The 12,874-nt window shown below is 48.9% G+C and overlaps 1 protein-coding gene across 3 annotated transcripts in view; it reads left to right on the top strand.

Moving 5' to 3' along the window:
* The window catches only part of PCGF3 (polycomb group ring finger 3), a 54,308-nt gene extending 41,791 nt beyond the window's left edge, over positions 1-12,517 (top strand). For all 3 annotated transcript variants that reach the window (XM_045774731.2, XM_045774730.2, XM_045774729.2), the window contains 3 exons: positions 1,662-1,799; positions 8,144-8,224; positions 8,641-12,517. In XM_045774731.2, coding sequence (XP_045630687.1) covers positions 1,662-1,799; positions 8,144-8,224; positions 8,641-8,688 — 267 coding nt within the window. In that variant the 3' untranslated portion in view covers positions 8,689-12,517. The remainder of the gene's footprint in view (positions 1-1,661; positions 1,800-8,143; positions 8,225-8,640) is intronic.
* The last annotated feature ends 357 nt before the right edge of the window (positions 12,518-12,874 follow it).

The raw sequence follows: 12,874 nt of genomic DNA, 5'->3' as shown, positions 1-12,874 counted from the left end.
TGAGCAACCTCGATGGCCTAGACGTCCCACCCCCAGCTCACCTGCCTGCAGCCCCTCACATCTGCCTCCCTGACGAGGGTCCCCTCTGCTCCTCCGTTTCTGTTTTGCTTACAGATGGTTCATTTCGTCTTCGTTCTTGAGCGGTAACGTCCCTGCTTCTTTTCTGCCGCGCTTTCCAGGCACAGCGGCCACGTCGGCAGGATCGCCTGCGGCTCCTTCCTGCTGCCTTCCCCGTGCCTTTACTTCTTCTGTTTCGGATTCTTTGGCTCCTAAATTAGGGTTTGTGTCTTCCATCATTTTGATCCTTCGTCGTTATTTCTTAAATCCTGCCTTTCCCTTGTTCTCCCTTCTTCCTTCAGAACTTGTTACGTATGTGTTAGACCCTCTGTCTGCTGCCCCCTTACTTTTTCCTTGTTTTGTTACTTTAATTGCTACCTTGGTCTCTGCTTCTTTTAGGTAATTTCCCGAAGTTGGTCTTTCACAAAACGGGTGTGTCTTCTGCTGAGACGGACCTGCGGTTCAGCCGCCCACTGGGTTTTTACAAGTTGTGTTTGGTTATCTTTTATACCTGCCTGGTTTTTATTCATAGTGTATTATGTTTTAAACTCCTTCTTTTTATCTCTAGTAATTTTAGACCTACATATTTCAGTTAACTCCTCTATGCTTTTTTTTTTTTTTTTTGAGGGAGAGAGAACGTGCAGGTGGGGGGCGGAGGGAGAGGGAGAATCTCAAGCAGGCTCCACAGCCAACGCAGACCCTGACAGGGCTCAGTCTCACGACCCTGAGATCATGCCCTGAGCTGAAATCAAGAGTCGGCCGCTCAACCAACTAGGCCACCCAGGCACCGCTCCTTTGTTAATTCTTTTATCAGAATGTTGGGGGGTCTGGTTGTGCCATTTTTTGTGGCTGCTGCTAGAGAATTCTTCGTTCGTGAGTGCTGTGTTGACTGGGGCCTTCTCGACAATCCTGCATGGCCTGGAGGTCCTTTGTTTTGCAACTGCCAGGCACTCCCTGGTCCCAGAATCCCTTTTGCTTAGTTACGTTCTAGTTCCTTGTCACACACCATGCACTGTGACCCCACTGAGTTGTTGATTGTCCAAGAGGTAACTGTGAACTTTCAAACTTTGTGCCTTTGCTTATGGTTTTTTCCTGAGTCCGGAGTCCGTCCTTCCCTAGTGACTTTGCCATCCTGTTTGAAGGCCAGGTGTCCTACTGCTTCCTTTGTAAAGGCTTCCTCGGTGTATTCATGCAGAGTCAGGGGTGCCCACTACTGCTGGCTGTGTGTCCTTCCTCATCATGCCAGCAGAGTGTTCGGCACAGCCAGTGGGATGGGGCTTGGGGAGAAGCTCGGGACGGAGCTGTGGTCTGTCCGTTTACCTCCGAGACCAGTGCCGTGTGTACAACGAATAAATAATTCTCAGACTGACTTTGAAGTACTGTGTTGGTAAGACAGAATTAACAGTGTTAGATTATATTTCACAAAATGGTAAACGGATTTTAAGGTAATGTGTATAAAACGATTAAAGTAAAACCCTTGTCCACAGTGTTGAGGTCAAACAGATCTCTGATCTCACAGTCGGCTTTGTCACGCTGAACGCAGAGGCCTGCCGCGCAGCGGGCCCCTCCCAGTGAGGCCTGCCAGCCGTGTCTGTCTCTCGCAGGTGAGCATCTGTCTGGAGTGTAACAGCAGCAAGCTGCGCGGCTTGAAGCGGAAGTGGATCCGCTGCTCGGCCCAAGCGACAGTCCTGCACCTGAAGAAGTTCATCGCCAAAAAACTTAACCTTTCGTCTTTCAACGAGGTAATAGTTGTACCGCAGATAGAAACTATAGCAAATCATTTCTCGTTTGTGAAGGTGATACTTCCAAAGTTCTTTGGGGGTTTTTTTGTTTTTACATTTTCTTTGGAGATTTTAAATCAGGGGGGATAAAGATCTCTGTTTTGCATGCTCCCAGATAGTGATGGGACGTGGTGGTAAAGAGAGTGGCGGGAAGGCCACATGTGAGCATGGGGAGCCCCTTAACAGGAGAGAAAGCTTGCGGGGGTGGCGGGGAGACGGCGACATGTATAAAGGGCTTTCTTCTTAAATTTCACAATGGATGGACGATTGGCTGGGTTGGGGGTGAAACAGGTGGCAGGTAGATAGGTAAGATACTTTCAGGTGTTTTGTGGTAAACGATGGGAATTCAATGAAAGCCAGCTGCCATGGTATGCACAGGGTTGGTGGACAGAAGCCCAGGTGAGTATCGTGGTTCAGACGTCACCGGGGAGCCCTCCTGGGCTGGCAGCACTTATGTTGGGGTGGGGTGAATATATTTTGCATGTGGGACAGATGTGGATTTTGAGGAACCAGAAGGCAGACCACAGTGGGTTAAATGGTGACCCCCACCAAAAGATGTGTCCATTTCCTAACCCCCCGAACATGTGAATATGACTTTATTAGAAAAAAAGGTCTTTGTCAATGTGTCAAGAATCTTGAGATGAAGAGATCACCCTAGCTCATCCACCTGGGCCCTAAACTCAGTGACAGAGCCCTTGGGAGAGGAGGGCAGACACAAATTGCCTCAGTAGGTTTTAAAAGATAGTGTGTTCTCCAACTACAGCAGCATGAAGCTAGAAATCAATAACAGAAGGAAGACTGGAAAGTTCACAAACCTCTGGAAATTAAACAGCACACTTTTTAAAAAAGGTTTTGTTTATTTATTTGAGAGAGAGAGAGAGCACGAGCAGGGGGAGCAGCAGAGGGAGAGGGAGAAGCAAACTCCCCGCTGAGCAGGGAGCCCAATGCGGGACTCCATCCCAGGGCCCCGAGATCATGACCTGAGCTGAAGGCAGACACTTAACCGACTGAGCCACCCAGGAGCCCCTAAACAACACACTCAAACAACTAATGGATCTAAGAGAACTTGGAAAATACTTAGAGACAAATAAAAATGAAAACACACCCTACCGAAACCTGTGGGATACAGCAAAAGCAGTGCGAAGGGGGAAATTTATGCTGTAAATACTTACATTAAAAACAAGAAAGATCTCATCAACACCCTAAATTTGCAACTTGAAAAACAGGAAAAAAAACCAAACTAAACGCAAAGCTGGCAGAAAGAAGTAAATAATAAAGATTAAAGCAGAGATAAATGGAATAGAAAATAGAAAAACAATAGAGAAATTCAGCAGTTATTTGAAAAGGTCAATAAAATTGACGGGGGCACCCGGGTTCCCTAGTTGGTTAAGGCTCTGACTCTTGATTTCGGCTTAGGGTGTGATCTCAGGGTCGTGGAACCGAGCCACAGGTCAGGCTCTGCGCTCAGCATGGAGTCTGCTAGTCCCTCGCCCCTGCCCCCGCCCATGCATGTTCTTATTCTCTCTCTCTCAAATAAATAAAATCGTTAAAAACCATATTTTTAAAATACCATAAAAATGACAAATTTTGGACTAATGGATTAAGAAAAAAAAACAAATTACTAAAATCTAAAATGAAAGCAGAGGCATTGTTACTGATTCTACGAAATTAAAAGGATTGCCAGAGAGTACTGTGAACAGTTGTACAACACAAATCGGATAACTTAGATAAGCGGACAAATTCCTGCAAACAGAACCTACCAAGACTACATCACGGAGACACAGAAAGTCTGAATAGACCTACGACTGGTAAGGACACTGAAGCAGTAATCAAAAATCTCCCCACAGAGCAAAGCCCAGGACCTGACGGCTTCACAGGTGAATTCTCCCAAACATTTAAAGAAGAATTAACACCAATCCTTCCCAGACTTTTCCCAAAAATTGAAGGGGAGAGAAGCTTCCCAGCTCATTCTGTGAGGCCAGCGTTACCCTGATACCAAAGCCAGACAGAGATACTGTAAGACCAGCACGCATGATGAACACGGATGCAAAAATCCTCAACGCAATACTAGCAAACAGAATTCAGCAGCACATTACGAGGACTATATACACCACGACCAAGTGGGATTTATACCAGGAACGCAGGTATGGGTCAGTACCCGAAAACTGATCAGTGTGATATGCCACACCAGCAGAACGGAGGGGGAAACCACACGATCATTTCAACAGATGTAGGTCTGCAAAGCATTTGACAAAATTCAATACCCTTTCATGATTAAAAAAACAAAAACCTCAACAAACTAGGAATAGAATACACTTGAAAATAAAAGCCATATATGAAAACTCACTACGAGCATCAGACTCATTGGTGAAAGACTTGAAAGCGTTTCCTCTAAGATCAGGAACAAGGTAGGAATGCTACTTTCACCACTTCTATCTAACATGGTACTGGGTGTTCTAGCCAGAGCAATTGGGGGAGAAAAATAAACAAAACATCCAAATTGGAAAGGAAGAATTGAAATTATCTGTTTGCAGATGATACAGTCTTACATGTAGAGAATCCCAGAGATCGTGCGCACACACACTCACACACACACGTTAGTGTAAATGAATTCAGCAAGGTAGCAGGACACAAAATTAACACAAAAATCAGCTGCGTTTCTGTACATTAGCAATGAATAACCTGAAAAGGAAATTACAAAAAAAAAAAAAGTTCAATTTACAATTGCATCAAAAAGAATAAAGTACTTAGGAATTAACTTAATCAAGGAAGTGAAAGACTTGTACAATGAAAACTACAAAAATTGCTGAAAGGAATGAAAGAAGGCATAAATAAATGGAAACACATCCCAAGTTGATGAAGACTTAATGTTGTTAAATGTTAATACTACCTAAGCAGTCTATAGTCAAAGCAATCCCTGTCAAAGTCCCAATGATGTTTTTTGCAGAAGTGTAAAAACCCATCCTAAATTTTATGAAATCTCAGGGGACCCTGAATGGCCAAAACAGTCTTGGAAAAGAATGTAACTGGAGGACCCACACTTTCTGATTTCAAAACTTTTACTATAAAGCCACACTAATAAAAAAGTGTCATATTGGCGTAAAGACAGACGTCTAGATCAATGGAGTTAGACAGCCCAGAAGTGAACTCTCATGTTGGCGCTCAAGTGATGTCCCACGAAGGTGCCAAGACCACTTACGGGCAAAGGATAGTCTTTTCAACCAATGATGCTGGGAAAACTGCACGTTGCCGTGCAAAAGAATGACATTGGACCCTTACCTCACACCATATGCAAAAATTAACTTAAAGTAGATCAAGGACCTAAATGTCAGACCTAAAACAGTAAAGCTCTTAGAAGAAAACTTAAGACAAAAGTTTCATGACGCTGGGTTTGGCAATGATTTCTTGGAGAGGGCAGCAAAGGCACAGTCAACAAAATTTTAAAATTCGACAAATTGGACTTTCTGAAAATGAAAAAATTTTGTACAGAATGTGAGAAATTATTTGCAAGCCATACATCTGATAAGGGACTACTATCCAGAAGATATAGAGAACTCCTAAAACAGTATAAAAGAAACCAAACAACCTGATTTAAAAATGGGCAAAGGGCTTAGATATTTCTCCAAAGAAGACGCATACAGCCAATAGCCATGACAGGGTGCTCAGGGTCACCGTTGTTAGGGAAATGCAAATCAAAACCACCGTGGGAACCACTTCATACCTAGTAGGATGGCTACTGTAAAAAATGAGTAAACAACAGAAGATGGCGAGGATGTGGGGAAACTGGAACACTGCGCCATCAGGGGGAGGGCGATGGTGTGTAAAATGGTGCGGCCGCTATGGAAAACAACGTGGAGAGTCCTCAAAAAATTAAACAGAATCACTATATGATCCAGCAATTCCACGTCTGGGTAGGTTCCCCGAAGAACAGAGAGCAGGGTCTCGAGGAGACGCCGGCACCCCCGTGTTCACGGCCGCGTTACGCACGGCCGCTAAGACAGGGAAGCACCCGAGTGTCCGTGGACGGGTGGACAGACGGACAGATAGAAGGATGGATGGATGGACAGTCGGACGGATAGAAGGACGGATGGATGGACAGAAAGATGGACGGATGGATGGACGGTCGGACGGATAAACAAAACGGACACATTCCACACGATGGAATGTTATTCAGCCTTAACCAGGAACGACATTCTGACACCTGCCACCACCCGGATGAACCCTGAGGACCTTGTGCTCAGTGACATGAGCCAGCCACAAAGGGACAACACTGTATGAGCCCACCTCTGAGAGTCCCTAGAGGGGTCAGATCATAGAGACAGAAAGTGGGTGGTGGGTGTCGGGGGCTGGGGGACAGGGGAGAGATGGGGAGCTAGTGTTTCTTGGGGGAAGTTTGGGAAGATGAGAAAGTTCTGGAGGTGGACGGGGGGCTGTTCACAACACTGTGAATGTGCCTGATGCCACGGAACTGCCCACTTAAAAATGGTTACGATGGCATATTTTATGTGCATTTTATCACATTTAAAAAAACAATAAAAAGGAATAAACTGTCCTGATACACAAAAAGAGAGGCAGAAGGAGATCTGGGGCACAGAGCTAGCAGAAAGCTGTGGAGACAGAGCAGAGGCTGGAGGGGGTGGCCTCCTGGCTTTCAGGCAGGACGCTGAGGTTAAGTCTGCCGTTTTCAGCCCTCCGGCGGTAGGGTTTCAGGGCAGCCGCGGAGCCTGACCCGGAGAGCGCCGAAATGATTTGCTGGTGTGTTTGGCGGAGCTGTAGGGGAAGCAGGGTTAGGGCTGTGCACCTGGGTGGACAGCGTCTGGGGACAGGCTGCTGTGGTCACTGCTCACGCGGTGGAAGGTGAACTAAGGTGAGTGTCGGGGCCCCAAGTCAAGGTTGGGGTCCTTGGTGTGTGGTGCCATTTGGAGCCCAGAGTCATGGTGAGGTCCCCCAGAGGGTCGACGTGAGTAAGGGTCCTGCCTGGGGGAGGTGGGGTTTGGCATCAGGGCAGTCTTCTCAGAGCCAGCCCCAGGCAGCCCCGTGTGTGCCCCCTGTCCAGCCCCTCCCCGAGGATGCAGGGGCCCTTTGCCCTGAGGGAGTTTCAAAGACCATCTGAGTCAACATCATTTGTCGTCAGGGAAACATTAAAACAAGATACCACTCCACACCTGTCAGAACCACCAAAATCCAGAACTCTGACCACATGTCAGCGAGGGTGTGGAGCAACAGGGACTCCTGTCCACGGCTGGTGGAAGGCCATTTGGCAGTTTCTTACAAAACTAAATATGCTCTCGCCGTGCGGTCCAGCAGTCGTGGTCCGCGGTGCTCACCCGAATTACCCAAAACCTCACGTCCACACCAAAACCTGCCCACGGATGCTGATAGCAGCTTTATTCATAATCGCCGAAACCTGAAAGCACCCGAGACGTCCTTCAGTGTGTGCGTGGAGAGATGACCTGTCTTCCACCCGGACAACAGACGATCACTCGTGCTGACGGGAAAGGACGCCCAAGCCATGAGGAGACACGGAGGAGCCTTAAATGACACGACAAAGGGAAAGACGCAATAGGGTTCCAGCGATGGGACGTTCCGGAAAAGGCAGAACCGCCAGACAGTAACAAGATCAGCAGTTGTCAGGGGTTGGGGGGGGGGGGGGGATGAACAGGTGGAGCATGGGGATTCGGGGGCCGGGGGTGGGCACCTGTCCTGATGCCCTCGTCCAGACCCACAGAATGTGCGCCACCAGGCGTGGCCCTGACGTCGTCTGTGGACTCTGGGTGATGATGGCGTGTCCGTGGAAGCTCGTCCACCGTAACAGACGCCCCACTCCGGTGTGGATGTGGCTGGTGGGGGGACGGGGGCTCATGAGAGATCTCTCTCTGAACCTCCCTCTCAGCGCTGCTCTCACCCCCAAACTGCTCTAAAAATAGTCTTTTTAAAAAAGAAAGGAAAAAGACCATCTGAAGAGCCCATTTCCTTTTTCCACTGAGGTAAAAGGGACCGACTTGGCCAAGAGTGGACTGAGGTGGGAGACAGACGAGCACAGTGTGGTGACCTCAGCCGAGGGCCCTCGGGGAGGGGAGACATGGGTGCGTGTGGACCCCTCAGGCCCCAGGTGCTCCTGGCCCTCAGGTGAGTTGGGGCGGGGCCTTCCAAGCACTGCCCACCTGTGCCACCTGGAAACGACATGTCACCCTCGGGCGACTGACATTGTGTGGTCCGACTGGCATAGCTGGTGCAGCCTGGAGGCCAGGTGTGCCGAGCGCCATGCCCTTGGGGCCCTGACTGAAGCCTTCTTCTCCCGCCAGCTGGACATTTTATGCAATGAGGAAATCCTGGGCAAGGACCACACGCTCAAATTTGTGGTTGTCACAAGGTGGAGATTCAAGGTAAGACCTTGTAAAGGTTGGATTGTTTGATTGTCAGAGTCTGCTACAAATGGCAAACTTCTTTTCTGTGCATATTTTCAACTAAGAGCTTAGAAATAACTGTCACAGGGTTGTTCTGAAAGGCAGTCATTCTGAAATCATCAGTGCCCCAGCCACATAGGGTCCTTGGGCAAGCACCATCTCTCCTGGCCAAGGCCACCCCACCCCACCGCAGCAGGCTGCTGTATTCAGAGGGTGCCCCCCCGCCCCAGTGCAGGAAGCAGATGGCAGGACCCTGACTCGAGGGGCAGCCCGGAGAAGGGGGTGATAGCCGCCGGGAGCGGGTGGGGCAGCGAGTGTGCGCAGGCCCCGGGGAGGGGGCCCCGTCAGCGCGGCTGGCGGCTGTGATGGCACCGTGCTCTGACTTTGTCTTGCAGAAGGCGCCACTCCTGCTGCACTACAGACCCAAGATGGACCTGCTCTGAGCTTGGCCGCGGCCGGGTCCCGCCGACCGCGCTGTCGCCCGCGGGTGCCGTGGGGACCAGATTTCTGAATAGAGTATTTATAACTTTTGTATGAGAGAATTCACACTCAACAAGACACTACCAGCACCACGGTTACAAGACGACGAAACACTTCACAGTCTCAGCGGCCGAACGGGCGCCTCTCACAGACTAGATGGTAAACATAGTGGCCACACGACCTGTGCTTGCTTTCCAGGCCTTGAAATCTGGTCATTTCCGTTCTGTTTATGAATTAGGTTCACGGTAAGCCTCAAAGATACTTGTACGTTTACCGAACCCTTCCTAAGTTATTGAAAACAACCTCTCTTCATGGTGAATGACAATATTTATGTTCCCTTTAGCTTCCTGAAGACTTAGAAGGGTTAGATAAAGGGTTAATTTAAGAGCATTCCATCGATACTATGAGTTAGCCACGGTATTTGATTTTCCACTTTGCGAACCACGAAAAGTCGACAGCTCCCCTGCCTCGGGGGCGCTCTGGGCTCCGAGGATGCACTGGGGCCACGCGCCCTGGGGCGGGGGAGGGGCTCCACCCGCGCTGCTGGCCCGTCGCGGGCCGGGCGCTGCACAGGGTAGGGCGGAGCTGGCCGGGCCGGCCCAGTGCTGGCCTGCGGAGCCGCCCTAGTTCTTCAGCATCACCGGTCGCAGATAGGGCTCTGATCTCTCAGGGCTGCCACTTACTTCCCTCCATTCTTTCCCGTGGTCATCGTGCTGAAGAGAGAGGCGGGGGCGTGGTGTGGGGGTTTTCCGTGGGTCGGAGGAGGACGGGTGCCCCAGGCGTGCAGACCACCCCTCGCCCTCCTGGACGGCTTACGCCTGAGGCTGTTGTCGGGGAGATGCGCCCTCCAGCCAGCTTGCGCTTCGGAGGAGCCTGCCGGTGGTTCTTTCGGTACCTTGATGGCCTGAAATGCCAGTCGCAGGCAGCACACACTTTGTTAACCCCTTTCTCCTCCCAAATATTAATATTTTTGTGGAATTAGTGAATAAGCTCTGCCAGCACACAGGCGTTTGTCCCTTTAAAACAGTAACTTGGAAAGTGTAAAGGCAGGAGGAGAACGCAGCCGTTTTCCGGGGCCATGGAAGTGTTGTCCTGGGGTTCTGTGTCCGTCCTTGTCCTCTCCGTCCGCACCGTCCGTTTGTCTGTGAGCTCTGAGTTCCTCTCGGTCCTCCGCAGTCACCCCCCGGGCGGCCGCCAGCGCCGGTGTCCACGACCGCCCACCTCCTTTCTTCGTGGGGTATGTCACCGCCTTGACTAGAGTTTCTTCTCACATTTGCTTTGAAAGTTAGCGTTGGGTTTCTTCTGCTTCCTCTTCCATATACGTGAGACCTAATCTTGGTGACAAGAAAACCATTCAGATTAATTCAATCCAAGGGACCCTAATGTAAGACCTCTTAGAAACCTAAAAACAGGTTCTGTTAGGAGTTGGTCAGCGTTCGCCTCTCATTAAAGCCCGTTAACGCCCAGTAGTGAGTGTCTGACGCGTTCGGTTGGCCAAGCTTGCTGTCCGTCCCAGGCGTGCATTCGAGTCGCTCCACGAGGGTTAGCGAGTAGGTGTGTATGAGTCAATATTACCTGTCTACCTCAGCATACACACTACTACTGACGCGCCGCACAACCACGCGTGACCACAGTGCGGTTTTAGGTGGAGCGTTCCAACTGGCTATTTCCCTGGGTGGCGGAGGAGGGGAGGGCTCAACAGTGTAAGCACCCAAATTCAGACAAAATCAACTCACAGTTCAGATTCGACTGAGTGTCGCTGTAATAATCTCCTAGTACATATTTGTAACTTTGTAGCTATCTTTGAAATCACTTGAATTTGCTATGGTGCTAAGTGGACGTGTTCCGATGCACAAGGAGGTGGAGACCGAGCCAGCGCTAACACCGCCGGCTGGCTGCTGACCCTCCTGTGACCCCCTTTTGTAATCGTGTTAACCTGACAAAACCTCAGCAGCAGACGTACCTATTTTTCTAAGATTCCTCATGCAGACTGTCTTCACTGCACGACGGCCCCGGGGACCCCTGCCCCTCGGCTGACAGGAGCCCAGAGCCTGTGTCCCAGGGCAGCTTCCGTGGTCCCTTCCCCACTGGCACACTTTCATTTCACCTCAAAAGGCTGAGTTTTGTTTTTTCGAGCATGAAAGCCAGGATCAGTTTCTTTTTTTAGCAGACGGAGTTCCTGTGAAGTGGTTTTCACGACTGTTTACGCTGGTAACACAAGTGCTGTTCAGTTACCTTCCTGCGTCACCGTCACCGGCAGTGGGACGCGCCTCCCAGCACGCGGTCTCACTACATGCAGTTTTCATGAAGATAGAAAATTCAGATAGAATATATAATATTGAATTTAAGATTTGGGGGGTTAAAAAAAAGAAAACTTAACTTTATAAAATTATTTATTCTATTTTAAGCCTTCTATCATATTTTCCCATCCAATTGTTTGGTTTCCGTGGTCCAGCTTTATTTACAGGCATATAAAATGAAATTGTGACATGTTTTGCAAGCTTCTTCTTTTTACTTTGAGTAGCTTTTACTTTGTACGTTTTTGTTTTATAGAGATGATGAAGAGCATTGTTGATGCTTTTGTGCAATAGGTTCCAAGACGCATTTATTAGACACCTGTTCAAATTGTAATGTCGCATCTCTTCTGCTAAATCGAAAGGGAACGTCGGTGGAATTTCAAAACATGTACATTCGGCTGTTTGGTTTTTCCTTTTCACTGTCGTTACAAGAATGCTGTTTGGGGATGGTTTGTGTGTGTGCCCCGTACGTGACCGGGCAGGCTGCCGGGAAGTGGTGTGTGGCCGCCCTGGGTCTCCTGCTTTCAGACCCTGCGCGCTCACAGCCCTGGATGCCCACACTCTGGATGGAGCTACTGTCCCTCCAGGGCGTGCGGCCTCTGATGCCTCCTTGTGGTGAAGTCTTTAGAAAGTCGTTTCCTTTTTTCCTCAAAGCGCACAGGAGGGCATTTTACAGCAACTTAAAATGTGTCATTGGATTGATTGTTCTAGGAACACGCCAGCTGATCTCTACTTTATACGTGAATATTAGATATGCTCTCGAGACATTGAAGGTAAGCGGCGCAGATAGCTAAGTCAGAAACAATCCGGTTTCTCTGTTTCCTCAGGAAATCATTTTACACTCCACCACATCACGTGTGACCTTAGCGTGATAAGCCAATGTGTTTCTCTGCCCTGGCATTTGAACAGACTCGTGAGGTGGGATGAGTAGATTAGAAGACCATTATTCAACCTAGCCGTAATCTTTACAAAGATCCCGTCCCTGCCAGGCAGGGACAGGTGTGATGCGGCCAGCCGCCAGCCCACCAAGGAGGCTCTGCCCTCACCCCCCGCCCCCCGCTCTCCACCAGCATCGCGTGTGGTTCACCACGTCCATGAGCGCATCTGAAGGGTGGACTGAAGTTTGAGTGTCCCCTAAAATGTGTGTAGCATTAGTGTAAACGTCTATTCTGACAACTTAATTGGGTCTAAGGAAAGCATTTTTCCCCAAATGATGTGGGTCCGGGGCGTGAGCCGCCGTTAGCCTGATTGCCACATGTGTCGCGGTTTATTGAGATGACAATGCAGATACATATTTTTGACTGTTTAATTTGAAAGTTTACATTTTTTATGCTTTGTGTTGGTGTGTAATTTTTGTACTATTGGTGGCTAGTTTTTGTCTAAAATCTTTTTTGGAATATTGCTTAAATGTTTTGATTTTATGATAGTGAAGCTTGTACTCAGTGTTTTGCCAATTAATATTATATGCTTGTAATAAAAGCAAAAGAAAAACTTACCTAAAATTCTTTCAAGTTGGAAATTTATAATCTAAAACACTTGGCTTTTTGGAGTTTTGGGGTTTTTTACAGATAATGTGAAGTACCTCTAAGAGCCTAAGATAGATGATCTGTTACGTACTGTGTGTAATGGACAGTACCAGCCCCCGCACGCCGTTGTCTGCCTCACAGATGAACTGCCTCCGTACTCTGCTTTGCGCGGCCCTTGTAGCCGCACACTTCAGTGAGGCTGGTCCAGTGGTTGGCGGGGTGTGAGTGACGTCCACGCCGCTCGTCTGTTTGCTGGGAGTGAGGACTCCCTTTGGTTTGAGCTCCATGTGCCAATGAAAACACTGTTAAAAAGAGAACCTGCTAGT

Source organism: Ursus americanus, chromosome 8 (genome assembly GCF_024610735.1).
Source record: "Ursus americanus isolate L20-20 chromosome 8, mUrsAme1.1.p, whole genome shotgun sequence".
Classification (NCBI taxonomy): Eukaryota; Metazoa; Chordata; class Mammalia; order Carnivora; family Ursidae; genus Ursus; species Ursus americanus.
Note: the sequence above shows the minus strand (reverse complement) of the source record. Positions and strands in the feature narration are given on the sequence as shown.